Raw genomic sequence first — 14506 nt, forward strand, 5'->3', positions numbered from 1 at the left:
TGAATGGTAATGGTAAATAAAAATAACCCAGGCATATCTTTGCTCTAGTTGCCATTCCAAAGACAAAACAGAGGCAATGGGTGCAATGTAATTGCCTCGCCGCACCAGACTTGGTGATGTGACAAGGCTGTTGAATCTTGCGAGAGGCCTCTCACAAGATTCGCAATGCTCGAAACGCTTTTGAGAGATTTAACAAAATCACACGAGATGTCATGATCTGGACCTCGCCCTCGCTATTAGGCACATTAAAATATATCTGCGCCATATTCACCCGAGGCCTGAGGACTCACGGCCTCGCCTGGGAGATCTCGCCATGGCGCTGTTTACCACTGATTTCCACACACGTCGACAAAGCGAACCAGCACCTTGGGGGGTCACTCAGGCCATTCAAGACCCCTGAGTGGTCGGGCTGTGGGCAGGTTGGTACCCTCGCACTCATGCTGATACCCAGGCCCCTTGATACAGCCAGCCTGACAGCTTGGCAGTGCCACTCTGGCATTTCCAAGGTGCCAGGCTGATAGCGCCCGGGTGCCAGGTTGCCCGTGCCAGGGATCAGATTAGGATGCCTTGCCCTTACGTGGTGGGGTGAGGAGACGAGGACCCCATAAGAGGTATGTTGGGTGCAGTGGGGGTCCGGAGACCACGGTGGGGTGGATGAGGGGGAGCCGAAAGGTTGGGGCAGCATTAGAAATTAGTGCCCTGATCCACAAATGCACTTCCTGCACTGGCGAGCTGAGCTCCTTAGTGCAGGAAATAATGTGAGTGCGACCTCGGCTGGGTGTTCCTCACCAAAGCCAACAAAAATGTCAAAGTGCCGTTAAATAGCAATGCAGGTACCGAGGAACACCCCGCAAAACACATCCGAAATGGGACTCTGTTTTTGTCCCGTTATATTGTGTCCTTGAAAACAATTAATCACATCAATCACAGTAGCTAGCTGTAATTTAGAGTTTTACCTTGAATGTCAATGCATAGAAGTTGCAAGCTAAATAAGTATAATTTAAATATTTTACCATCAAATTGAATTACATTCACTTCCGTATAGAGAAATAGTTCATGCATATTTCCTTGAAATCTTACCTACATCACTCCAAAATTCCTCTTATGATCATAAAATACTGGCAATTATTTTTGTAATAGTATAGCACGACAAGACTTTCACATTAATTTTCTCAAAATTGTCTAGAAAAATATATGTTAAAAGATGGTGTACTGTAAAGGGATTACTTCTATCTTTGTACCAGTGTTGGGCAGCATGGTGGCACAGTGGCTAGCACTGCTGCTTCACGACGCTAAGGACTCGGGTTCGATTTCGGCCCTGGGTCACTGCCCGCATGGATTTTGTACATTCTCCCCGTGTCAGCGTGGGTCTCACCCCCACAACCTAAAAATGTGTAGAGTAGGTGGATTGGCCCCGCTAAATTTCCCCTTAATTGGAAAGAAAAATGATTTGGGCACTCTACATGTTTTTAAATCTTTGTATCAGTGTGACTAACCAACAAGCAAATTCCAATGGATTCACATATATAAATGCTTTTACAAAACCATGTTAAGAAAATAGACTGCCACAGATTTTCTTGAGAGCAGCAATTACAAATTGCTCAAAATCAAAGAGATCTGTCATGATTTTCAAGTGATTTTATAAAGAAAGGAATCACAAAGCTACAATCTAAAGCACGAATGGATGATAACTAAGTAAATATTTTATCTGTAAGAAATAAACAACTCTTTACAATATATCCTCTGTGTTTTCTTACAGCACCCTTCTTATGCTAGCTGCCAGATCTTGTGAGGTAGGTTTTTCAGCGGTACAGCTCACAGTCAGTCCCTCTGTTGCCATGGCATCAGCTGTTGTTGGTCCTATTGCTGCAAACTGTAAAGACAACAATAAAACAAAATGTCCTAATATAGATGAAAGAATATAAAGTCCGTCACTCTATTTAGCTGGTGGTTTAGGAGGAAGTACCAGGCAAGGCACATGGTTCAGATAAAAAGGGTCAAGCAAAGATAATTATAGAGAAGCATGAACAACCTGAACAGACATTTAACTTAAAGTGCTTCCTACAAGGGAGCTCATAAATAAGCACTCAGGCAATCCTTTGAGAATGTTCAAAATTGCCTCCATGGTATGTCATAAACTGCAAAAGTGCTGGTTTGACACCTGCTCACCCATACAAAAGAAATGGGGAAACTTGCAGACCACCACAGAGCCAGTGGTAACTCAACAAGCATCTGTATGGGGAGAGGGGGAAGACAAAGTGTTGGGAGAAAGTTAGGGGGATGGAATTCCTGAGACAGAGCACATGTGCATTATCCCTCACAAACACTGTTATTTCTGCTATTGAAATCTAGGGTTTCAATATACAAGGCTTTCATTTTTGTCTTGGAGGTGAAGGTGTTAGCTTAAGAAAACCTTGATGATCGGGATCATATACCTAAGTAGTGGCCAAGTGCCTGTTCCCACATATCACTTGCAAGAGACACTTATAAACAGGGGCTTTCCAAATGGATATACAGATGAGGCACTGATGCTACACAGACCTGATCTAAACAGCCTTTAGAAAACTGAAGGCCGTTAGGGGACTGTAGCAGTTAGTGCAAAGAAAAAGGTGTATGTCGTTGTTACGCCTTGTACTTTTGGAAGCTTCGCCAACTGATTAAGGTCTGCATCTTTTCATATTGTAATCACCTTTCCATGTGAAGACAGTTATCATTCACAAAGAAGACTTCTGGCACTTGCCTTCAGTAATCCATAGTCCCAGATGGCCATAAGCTTTCCCCTTTGAATGAGGAGAGCTGACTGGTGGTTCTTTAACTTGATGATAACCACACCTCAGGCAAGGGGCAAGATTGAGATCATTAATAACCTCAGTGGTACTGGGACTGAACCCCTGCTGTTGGCCGTGCTCTGCATCACAGACCAGCTGTTCAGCAGACTGAGCTAAACCGTCAATGGGGCACTGAAGGCTGACTAATGTGGTAAATGGTATCAGTGCTGGTTACAAAGGATCTGGGTTTGTAAAATACAAGGTAAAGGAAACATTGAGTCAAAAGCAGACTATTCCTGTGATAGGCTTTGTAAATCAAGCTTGGGGAAATGGCATAACTCAAAGATAGTTTCATGTGTGAAGCACAAATGGTGGAGGCAGACCTCTTCAGATATTTCATTAGGTGTGACAATAACTGAAGAATTGGCTCCTAGATTAAAACCAAATGGGTGTCAACACCTGAGGAGCAATCACACCTGTACTCACTCCATTTGCATGAACTCGTCTTCCTTTTGAATAACTGCCATAGTCACGCAAAATAGAACTATGCATGCTAATTAAACATTTGGCATAAACAACAAGGTTGTCGGAAAACTTGGTTGCAAAAATTGGTCTTGCAGTGGGAAACACAGCAGTATACCCCAGCATCAAATAATTCCGATACAGCTCTGTGAGAAGTACAAAGAAAATACTTTCAATGCAATACTAAACTGTCACTCATATAGTTAAGACTTCATTTTGTATGAGTCAGACCAAGGGATCCCAGAACTGCTTATTATAAACGAGAAATTTGTGCTGAAAGAGTGAACAACTGAAGGAGATTGCTGATTTTGGTGTGGGATTAACTTGAAAATAATTGAATAAAATTAAGTGATCTAACACAGTGTGGGCTCCAGCTCCAAAAAAATTAGAAAATGTGACTGAATTTAATGTATTATGAATCGGAAGCTTGGGCTTGCTTGTAGCTTGCTCCCACAGTCCAAGGATAGGCTCTATAAACATGCAATTGTTGAGTTGGCCCTACATTATCCTCCATTATTAGCTTTATTTTGGGGATAAAATCAGTCAAGTGGAACATGCGAGGTATTTCACAAGAACAGTACCTTAATTTTATCAATGTATTCTCCTGCCAATTTTTTAATAGTGTGCAGACAAAACTTGACACCAGATGGACTGAAAAAGGTGATACTTTCTGGGATTCCCTGGAAGAAAAATGGAAAATAGATTAAAGCTTTTTACTCATCAGATTCAAACATTGAAATTCCAACAGAAAGTAAATCACTTGCTGGTAACATTCACACTATCTCCAACAAGAGAAAATCACTGAATCTCTGACTAACAACATCCTGGGGGTTACCATTGACCAGAAACTGAACTGGACTAGCCATATAAATATTGTGGCTACAATACGAGGTCAGGGTCTTGGAATCCTGCTGCGAGTAACCTCCTGTCCACCATCTACAAGTTACAAGTCAGAACTGTGATGGAATACTCTCCATTTGCCTGGATGAGTAGGTAGTATTTCTGCCTCACAGTACCAGGGACCCAGGTTCAAATCTGATCTTGGATCACTGTGTGGAGTTTACACGTCCTCTCCGTGGGTGGGTTTCTTCCAGGTGCTCCGGTTTCCTCCCACAGTCCAATGATGTGCAGGTTAGGTGCATTGGCTGTGTTAAATTGTCCCTTAGGGTCCAAAGATTAGGTGGGGTTAGGGGGACAGGGTGGGGGATTGGGCCTGGATAGGGTGCTCTTTCAGAGGGTTAGTGGTGACTTGATGGGCCGAATAGACTTCTTCTGCAGTGTAGGGATTCTATGATTCTATAAGTGCAGCTCTTAACAGTACTCAGGAAGCTTTACATCATCCAGGACAAAGCAACCACTTGATTGCCCCATACACAAATATTCATTCCCTCCACTGACAAACAGTGGGAGCAGTATGTACCATCTACAATATTCACAACAGGCTCTTTAGGCAGCACCTTCCAAACCTGTGACTGCTACCATCTGGAAGGACAAGGGTAGCAGACGCATGGGAACACCACCACCTGGAAGTTTCCATCCAAGACGCTTGACTTGGAAATGTATAGGTGTACCACAGGGACCACAGCGGTTCAAGAAGGCATCTCACCATCACCTTCTCAAGGGCAATTAGGGATGGGCAATAAGTGCTGGCCTAGCTGGTGACACCAACATCCCCGAAATGAATAAAATGAAAACTACCATAAATCTTACATCAATTATCCTAATCAGCGAATAAAATGAACAGTGTTGTTTGAGCCCTGGGGCTGGTTTGGCACAGGGCTAAATCGCTGGCTTTGAAAGCAGACCAAGGCAGGCCAGCAGCAGGGTTCAATTCCCGTACCAGCCTCCCCGAACAGGTGCCGGAATGTGGGGTCTAGGGGCTTTTCACAGTAACTTCATTTGAAGCCTACTTGCGACAATAAGTGATTTTCATTTCATTTCATTTTTCATTATAAATGTACTAGAATATCTGAGTGACATTGGGCAGTAACTTCTGAGTTCCCCAGCTTTGGATTTGGTGTCCTGGGGAATCCCTCTCTGATATTCCCAGGCAAAGTTAATACTTCCCTTAAAACTGTGGATGGCCTTGATAATGAGGAGTTCCGATGACTTGCGTGTAGTGGAGTGGCCGCACATGGAGGAGCTCCCGCCAGGATTGCGATCTTTTTCCGTATTGAGCTTGGAACTTGCACCCAAAACTTTCTAATTTGTTTGTTTAAGCCCCCCACAGCAACGGGATGCGGAATAGGTATCAAACCAGATACCAAAAGAAGGAAGAAACTGTGGTGAACCACTGTGAAAATGAAAATCGCTTATTGTCACAAGTAGGCTTCAATGAAGTTACTGTGAAAAGCCCCTAGTCGCCACATTCCGGCGCCTGTCCGGGGAGGCTGATACGGGAATCGAACCGTGCTGCTGGCCTGCTTGGTCTGCTTTAAAAGCCAGTGATTTAGCCCAGTGAGCTAAATCAGCTACTGTTATTGTAGTTCCACTGTTACTTATAGTGCTGTATATATTCTCTGTTACTGTTTGTTCCAGTGTTACTCACTGTGTTATATATTATTGTTCTTCCGTGGCTCCACCCCACTGGGTGTTGTATATAGTTGACTGATCTGTAGCCCTGTCTCCAGCAGTCTGGGTTCAGCAGCAGATAGGCTACATCTCAGAGTATTAAAACCATTACTTTGTTTTCTACAATTTGCCTCGTGTGTAATTGATGGTGCATCAATTTAATACTCTAAGATAGTACGATGGATAAGTCACTCAAGCTTGAGCGATTGGACCTGGACCCAGAGGCAGCCGACGCCACCGCGATCTTCCAGCATTGACTAAGCGACGTCGTCTCAGGGGAGCACAAGCTTTGGGTCCTCAACTCCGAATATTTACCCTCATCAGAGATGTGGCACGTACGACGAGGCGATTACACTCCTCAAAGGGCAGTACGTGAGGGCGGTAAATGAGGTGTGCGCCCAGCACCTCCTCGCCATGAGGCATCAGCGCTCAGGAGAATCTTTGGCCGAGATCCTGCGTGACCTGCAGGTACCCGCCAGGAATTGTAGCTGCCGGGCAGCAACGGCAGTTCAACATACTGAGCTCCTGATCTGGGACGCCTATGTGGCCAGCGTTAGGTCTGACAACATCCGTCAGCGCCTGCTCGAAGGGAGTACCCTCGACCTAAACGACTTTGTGCGGCTCACGAACTCCCTGGAAGTGGCCTTCCAGAATATGGATCCCTTCACGCGCGACCACGGGGCATCCTCGTGGGCGTCCTGGGCGCAGCCATCACCCTATCCGGGGGTATCACAGGCCTGTGCCGTGCGGCAGCCCGCCAACTCCGGAGGGCCGTCCTGCTACTTCTGTGGCCAGGGTCAGCACTCCAGACAACGCTGCCCAGCTCGGAACACGACCTGCAGCGAGTGCGGTAAGAAGGGGCACTTTGCAAAAGTCTGCCAGGCCCGGCCTAAAACGTCCAAATTCCGTCGCATGGTATCTTGCCTGTTGGGACCACCCCCTTCTAATGCATCATCCGCATCGTGCGACTCGTGGAGTCTACCATCTTGTTCGCCATCTCCGACGTGACCCGCCATGTGCGACTCATGCGGGCCGCTATCTTGGCAGCCATCTTCTACGCGACCCGCCATGTGCGACTCGTAGGGGCCACCATCTTGGCTGCCATCTTCGACGCCACCCACTACCACCGACCAGACCAGCCACCTTCCGCAGCTCGCCTCCGTCACCCTCGACCAGACCCGGCCCCGTCATCTCAAGAACTCCATGATGGCCACCCGGATCAACAGGCTCGAGACAACCTGCTTATTCGACTGCGGGAGCACGGACAGCTTCATCCATCCAGATACAGTAAGGCGCTGCTCCCTCCGAATTTTTCCAGCGTCCCAGTCCGGATCACACTCTGTTGAGGTGCGGGGGTACTGTGTCGCAGCTCTTGCGTTATGTGGAGATTTTGCATAAAAGTTCATCTTTTTGTGAAGTCTCCAGAATTGGTCTTTCAATGTCAAATACTTTGGCGGAAGGACAACCACAACTCCAGAAACCAAAGCCAAGTTCTAGGACTCACCACTAACCTAGGTGCTAGTAAGAACGCAGTGTCTTGACAATGGTGTGATTTTAAAATCATGTTAACTTTTGGAATTTGAGTTACATTTATGGTGTAACCTGGGATAGCCCTCTTAATGGAAAGTCTGATAAGTTTTTAAAAGGAATCTGAATTCCCAGTGACCAATTTAAAGGATTCGAACACGATTCCAAATTTTAAGACTTTTAGTAAAACAATCAAATTAAATAAAATCAATTAAACATTATTTAGTAGGCAACTAATAAACTAAACTACAGATAATGTTCCTTATTGGATTTTTAACATACTCAAAAACCCCGCACCACATTTATATGCTACGGAAAACTCTCCACAGAATTGCAGTCTTTATAAGATTCAGTACAAAATGAATTTCAGCAGCTTCCAACAGGCTCGCTTCTTCCTGTTCCACTGAGTAATAATATGCATAATAGCCTCTGTTTGGTACTGTCCCTCTCTTTGTGATTGCGTCTTTTAAATCAAACTGCTTGAGAGTCTATCGGTTTACCCATTGCAAAGCCACCTGCGCTGTCCTCTGTTCTTACGTATTAAATTTGGTATGTGGATTTCAATGGCACTTGACCTGGGCCCAATGTATCTATGGTAGTTAGGTCACATTGGCTTATCACTGGAAAGGCACAACAGGAAGTCACATTTTTACCTTGAATTAAAACAGACGGTTTAAAAAATCTTTTTAACCTTGCATCATTATCAATTGTATTAAAACATTTAACCTAATCCCCAGGAACACATCAGTACACAATTCAAACATGTATCAGCAAAATGTATATCCTATTCTCCAATACATCAGCACACCTCAGGTTCAACAAAGAAGTGATGCAAATATTATCGACAGCTGGAGTACCTTGGACAGGAATGTGAAATTATTGGCACCAATATAGGTCAATATAATGAATTTAGCAATCTATATTTTTGGGTCTTGGGCTGCTCATTCGTATTTGCATTAAGAGCATTAAGATTGTGCGATACTGGAGTTACACATAGTCCAGACTTGATTATTTTTTTTATTATTGTGTGGTAAGCTATTATGTTGAACCATTGAAAGCCATGTGGTATAGGTATGGCCACAGTGCTGTTAGGGAGTTCCACGATTTTGAACCAGTGACAGTGAAGGAATGGCAAAATAGTTCCAAGCCAGGATGGTATGTGGCTTGGAGCAGAACTTGCAGGTGTGTTCCCATGCACCTGCTGCTTCTGTCCTTCTAGTTGCTAGAGGTGGCAGGATTGAAAGGTGCTGTCGAAGAAGTCTTGGTGAGATGCTACAGTGCATCTTGTGCACACTGCTGCCACTGTGGTGGAGGAAGTAAAGATGGAAGATGGGATGCCAATCAAGTTCCCTGAAGGACGTAAGTCAACCAACCTTTTTTTTAAGTGCATTTCATGGTAATTCTTCTCTGATACTTGTCAAGAAAGCAGAGGTAATTTTAACTGATCTAAATTTACATTGTAATATATTAGAAATAAGGTATAGATTTAAGTCCATTTAATTTAGTGGTTCTGTAAGGAAGGATAAAGCTATAGTTAGATTCATGTACAGGTGTTTGCATCTGGAGTTTTTGGTTTCAGTTAAAACTGTGTTTCTATTTTGCTGAGTTTACGATGTGAAAATGAATAAAAGTTTGGAGAAGGAGAGATGTCACTTAGCACCCAGAGGCGCCTCTAGAATGGGAAGGCTTCTTTGTAAGTGTGTTTAACTGAATTCATAGCAGTTGATGACAGGAAGCTAGATGGTGAATAATTGTCAGCTTTGCTAGAAGAAAAGCATTACGATGGAGTAATGGTTAAGAAAGCTGGTGCCAGAAACCTAATGAATATGAGTTTCCAGGAAGTGTGAAGTTAAAAGAACAGAGGAAACAGGAACTGGAATTGGTACTGTTCATTCAAGTCACAGACAGACCTGAAAAGGAGTCGGTTAGTGGTTAGTGAAAAGTCAGAAAGTTATCTGAAGTGGCTTTAAGGTTTGTGATGTCTTACAATAGCTTGTGAGATATTAATTGAAATAATTGTGGAGCAATCGGTGGCTGGATCTCAAAGACAGCCTGAAAGGGGATTTGGAAATCCTGGAGGTGGATCTTTGTTAAAACAGCGAAGATGGAGCTTGGTTTTAAAGGATAGTTAGAAAATCTGGAGGTGGATTACTAATGAAAATAGCTGCCAGAAAGCACTGGTTTGGAAGAAGATTTTAAAGCGTGTCTTTTTGAGAATGGAATTTGGAAACACTCGTATGATAATCATCTGGGAGAAATTTGAGAAGAAAGCCATGATAGATCGACTGAGTGGCATCTGCCATCTGGTGGCAAAATGGGGTGTTACCATTGAAATCTGTGTGCATTTGTGACGATAAGGGGAAGTGAAGGAGAATTGAATGATAATCAAACTTTTCATGCTTGATAAATGTTTTTTCTTGTTGTTAAAAAACTAATTGGCAGTCCTTTGACTCTGTTCCTCCACGTTTTCTAAAAAAAATAAAATGTTATGGTCTTCTGAGCCAGGGTTCCATCTGGGTACTTCCCGTCCAGTAGTAAAACCAACTGAGATCGTAACATACTAAGTGCACCATAACTGCCAATGTTCCGCATTGCTTATGCTGGCACATTTTTCCAAACTGGCCATCTTCTAGTGACAATCCAACTCTACTCAGTGGGAAAGATTGTCTCCCACATCTGCAGGGGCCCACAGTAGATGTTTGCTCCTCCAACCAGTTTTCTCCATTCACTCTTGCTATCCATAATACTCAATAAAGTGGGTCTTTCTATGTCTGAATATGTCATAGCTGGTAGTTAACATAACACAGCAGCATATTGAAGTTCTCCCCTCCCACTTGTGCTCCAATCCAATGGCTGCTCAGTTGTCTACCTTAATTCATCTAATGTACAATGATATATTGAGTAAACATTTGTGTTTTTCGTGGAAAACCAGTAAAAACTAAGTATGCATGGAGCAAATTAAGCCCTAAGAAGATATTTACTGCAATTATAATAGAAAGATTCATTTCATACAATAATGTCTGTGAGTAGATACTTTGGCTAATATAACAGAATATAATTTTGTGTGCTCTAAATAGACATGGTGGAATATGACCTAAATCACATACCTGTTCTGAAAAATAATCATTCAAAGCTTTCTGGAAGCAAGGATGCTGAGATGTCTGATAGACAGTTATGCTCTCCAAAGGCACACCTGAAATTAGTGCAGACTTTGCTCAATACTTATTTTTGTATTATATATACAAATGTAAAAGCTCTAATGATGCACATCATCCTTTCGTGTGCAGTGTTCTCTATAGGAATACAAGCGATCCAGTGAACATTATTCTTTTAATACTAATGATAATCTTCCATTAGCAAGATTGATATTTAGCAAGTCTACAAAACATTTCGGAGAGCAAAAATTTAGAGAACAATTCTAAGAAATCTACCTGGGATAGAGTGGCAGGCAGAAGAAATAAAGGGCAGGATTTAACTAAACGGGAACAAAGACACATAGCGAGCGAGTTCAGCCATGTGTTTACCGGCCCTTGCATGCCAAGAAACACAACACTATTATACCGAGTTAGATAGGGCGCCCCAGCATGGAACGTACAGCTGAGGCCACACATAGCCCCATTTTGTGCACTGAAGTGCTACGCTCGCTGGAATTCCTCAGTGTATGGAGAGATCGGGATACCATTTAAAAATGGTGTCTCAAACTCTAGAGCCCCCGAAGCGACCCCAAAACCCCCCTAATCCCAACGCACTATGGGAGGGTCCCCCAGGCCTGCCCACACTCCCTTCAACACCAACACAGGGCACCCCCAAGCAAAATTACCATCCCGCAAAAAATGCCAGCTTGGCACCTTGGCAGTGTCAGCCTGGAACCCTGGCAGTGTCACTGACAGCTGGCTGTGCCCGGGCAGCACCAGCAGTGCTAGGGTAGAACCCTGCACAAAGGGCACACACCTATGGCCCTCCAAACCTCTGGGAGACCTTCATGAGTGCCGTTCGTCTGGTCCCCATTTGCGGACACCAGTATTGGACAACGCTCGCTCGAGGTCTCTGAGGTGAAGGGGTTATATCCCAATGCCTTAGCTACCTCGGGAAACTACATATTAAAGTGAGACTAGCTTTAATATGCAGATTTGCCAAAATGTGCATCGCAACGTCTCGCAAGATTGTGTTAGATCTCGCAAGGCATTGCATGCCAGCTAGATCCCGAGAGTGGGGTGTCCCGGCTTCTATTGGCCATGCTGCGCCACGGCGAGCTGCTTTTCGGGAGTAGCGTGGCTGTTCGATCGTGCTCAAAAGCGTTCAATGTGCGAGGCCGTAAAGAATGGGAATGGGACAAGTTAAGAAACAAAAGATGTGTCGAGAGGAGGCGTCAATGGTAGGACCATGAATGGCTAAAGGAAAGGAAGTGGTTGAATCTAGTCTGATTGGGATGAATGACCTTTGTCTGCGCTGTTCCTCAAGCTTATGTTGAGCTTCACTGGCATGGAGGCCAGAAAGGTCAGGATGGGAGAAAGGTAGAGACAGGTGACTGGAAGCCTGGAATCATACTTGCAAACTGAACAAAATTGTTTCGGAAAGTGGACACGTTTTTTGTGTTTGTTCTCTCTAATGTAGAAGAAACCATATTGTGAGCAGATAGGTAGAAATTTAAGCTGTTAATGTATATTATTTTATGAACAGATTGGTATTAAAAATATGCAACATTGTATTTAAAAAAGACAAGAAATGTATAGCTGGTTGATCTGCATCAGAAAAAATAAGTATGTTAACATTTTTTTATTGAAACTAATGGGTTTTGATGAAATGTAACATCTGAAACATTAACCTCTCATATTTCTTAAGATGCTAATTGCTATGCTGTGCTTTTCCACCATTTTCTATTTTCATTACACATCTCCAATATGAAATTATTTTCTTTTTACCTCAGAAAATTAATACGTACTGTTTTCTTTTAGATATTTGGGAAGTATCTCTCTTTTTAGTGTACCACAAGGAAACAGAAGAGGCAGGGAATTTGAAGATTCTTCTGCAGAAAGCAGGACAATTAAAAACAACAAGGGTCTAATACATTATTTCTCTGTGCAAGACAATAAGAATCACAATTAATATTGTAAAAGATGTGTACAAAAAAGTCAAAAAACCTCCACTAGAAAGTTCAGATTTATACGGTCTGATTGGCTGAATGACTTGTTTCTGCACTGTACTTTCGATGACATGCTGCATTGATCTATGCAACGGGAGTAGTGTGGCTGTTCAATCGTGCCCAAAAGCGTTCAATGTGTGAGGCCATAATATAAAGTAATATTTTTGTATAACTGTCAGATCAATCTACAAATTTCTGCTCGAGTCTTACCAATAATTTATTACTCACATCTGTAATATGTGATATATATTTTTTGAGGTCTAACATTGCCAGTTACATGTGAATAAGAAATTATTTCAGGTGTACAGTGATGGATAACTGGCAATAAACTTAGGAGTTAGCTTAGGATCAAGTGTACTAAGGTCAGCAGGTGCAATTTGAATTTCAAAAGTCCCAATTGCCTGGGCACTTTCTTAATTTACCCTTAAATGTTTCATTATTATGTGGGTGGCACAGTGGTTAGCACTGCTGCGTCACAGCTCCAGAGATCCAGGTTCAATTCCGGCCTCAGGTGACTGTGTGTGGAGTTTGCACTTTCTCCCCGTGCCCACGTGGGTTTCCTCCCACACTCCAAAGTTAGGTGGATCGGCCATGATAAATTGCCCTTCAGTTTCCAAAAGTTTAGATGGGGTTACTGGGTTATGGGGATAGGGTGGAGGCGAGGGATTAAGTAGGGTGCTCTTTCCAAGGGCCGTGGCAGACTCGATGGGTCGGACAACCTCCTTCTGCACTGTAAATTCTATAATTCTATGTGAAAACCAACACTGCAGCCTGCACTCTGCTAACATTTTTAAATTAACTGGCCAGGTGGCCGTGCTCTGCCTATCAATGCAGACATACATTAACAGAGCTCCTTTAGGGGTATCCTCATTGTGACTTAGCAGTGTGCAGTCTACAGCGTAACTGCACATTGTGCTCTAGAAATACTTGTCTGCAAAATAACAATAGTCTGTATTTCTTATGTTCTAAGACATATATGTCAAACTCAAGGCCCGCGGGCCAAATCCGGCCCGCAGTGGAATTATCTTTGGCCCGCGAGATAATATCTAATTACTTTTTTTCTTAATTTTAATTTTTTTTTTAAAATTTAGATTAGCCAATTATTTTTTCCAAGGGGCAATTTAGCGTGGCCAATCCACCTACTCTGCACATTTTTGGGTTGTGGGGGCGAAACCCACGCAGACACGGGAGAACGTGCAAACTCCACACGGACAGTGACCCAGAGCCGGGATCGAACCTGGGACCTCAGCGCCGTGAGGCGGTTGTGCTAACCACTAGGCCACTGTGCTGCCCTAATAATATCTAATTACTATTAAAGCTGGCCCCAGCAATTGAAGCGCCTATGGCGTATGATATGGCTGATGCCGAGTTTATTTAGGTATAGTGTGAATCACAAAGTGTTGGCCTGTGGAAAAATGTTTTCATTAGAAATTACTCTGGAAAAGCTCCAGATAAAGCAATAAGAAATAAATGCAACTAATTTTTTTATTTATTTAATATTTAATGTTGTTTTTATAGGCAATAACCTAAGCTTTATTAGTTCCAGGTTCAATAAGTTCATTTCAATAAGTTTTGCAAAAAAATATTGAACCAGTCCGGCCCTCGACTTGTCCCGATTTTTTAATTTTGGCCCACGGTGTATTTGAGTTTGACACCCCTGTTCTAAGACATTATTCCTCATTTCTCTGTCGTACATTATATAACTGCTTGTGTTTACCTGTTGCTGCAAAGCACATTATTGACCATTTCTTATTTGCTATTAAATGCTAATCTAGTCAAAAGGAGTCAAGGAGTGACCTAATATATTTTTCTAACCTTCTTAAATAACATACTTCTATTTGTATTCTGTCATGGGACATGAGGATCCTTGGAAAATAGAGCAATTGTATCCCATCCCTTACTGCCCTTGAGATAGTGAGCGTGTATTGTTATTTTGGACTGTTGCAATCCATCTGGTGTCGGTGCACCCAGTGTT

General features: G+C 43.1%; 1 protein-coding gene across 6 annotated transcripts in view; it reads right to left on the reverse strand.

Moving 5' to 3' along the window:
• uros (uroporphyrinogen III synthase) overlaps positions 1-14506 on the reverse strand; it is a 62325-nt gene that overhangs the window by 842 nt on the left and 46977 nt on the right. For 3 of the 6 annotated variants that reach the window (XM_038773755.1, XM_038773752.1, XM_038773754.1), the window contains exons 7-10: positions 12331-12414; positions 10496-10581; positions 3872-3970; positions 1624-1873 (exon numbers count right to left, since the gene is read on the reverse strand). In XM_038773755.1, coding sequence (XP_038629683.1) covers positions 1754-1873; positions 3872-3970; positions 10496-10581; positions 12331-12414 — 389 coding nt within the window. In that variant the 3' untranslated portion in view covers positions 1624-1753. Of the gene's footprint in view, positions 1-1623; positions 1874-3871; positions 3971-10495; positions 10582-12330; positions 12415-14506 lie in introns of those variants that run through there. The other 3 variants (XM_038773757.1, XM_038773756.1, XM_038773753.1) reach the window with 2 other exon arrangements.

The sequence above is a fragment of the Scyliorhinus canicula genome, chromosome 16 (assembly GCF_902713615.1).
Source record: "Scyliorhinus canicula chromosome 16, sScyCan1.1, whole genome shotgun sequence".
NCBI classification, from domain to species: domain Eukaryota; kingdom Metazoa; phylum Chordata; class Chondrichthyes; order Carcharhiniformes; family Scyliorhinidae; genus Scyliorhinus; species Scyliorhinus canicula.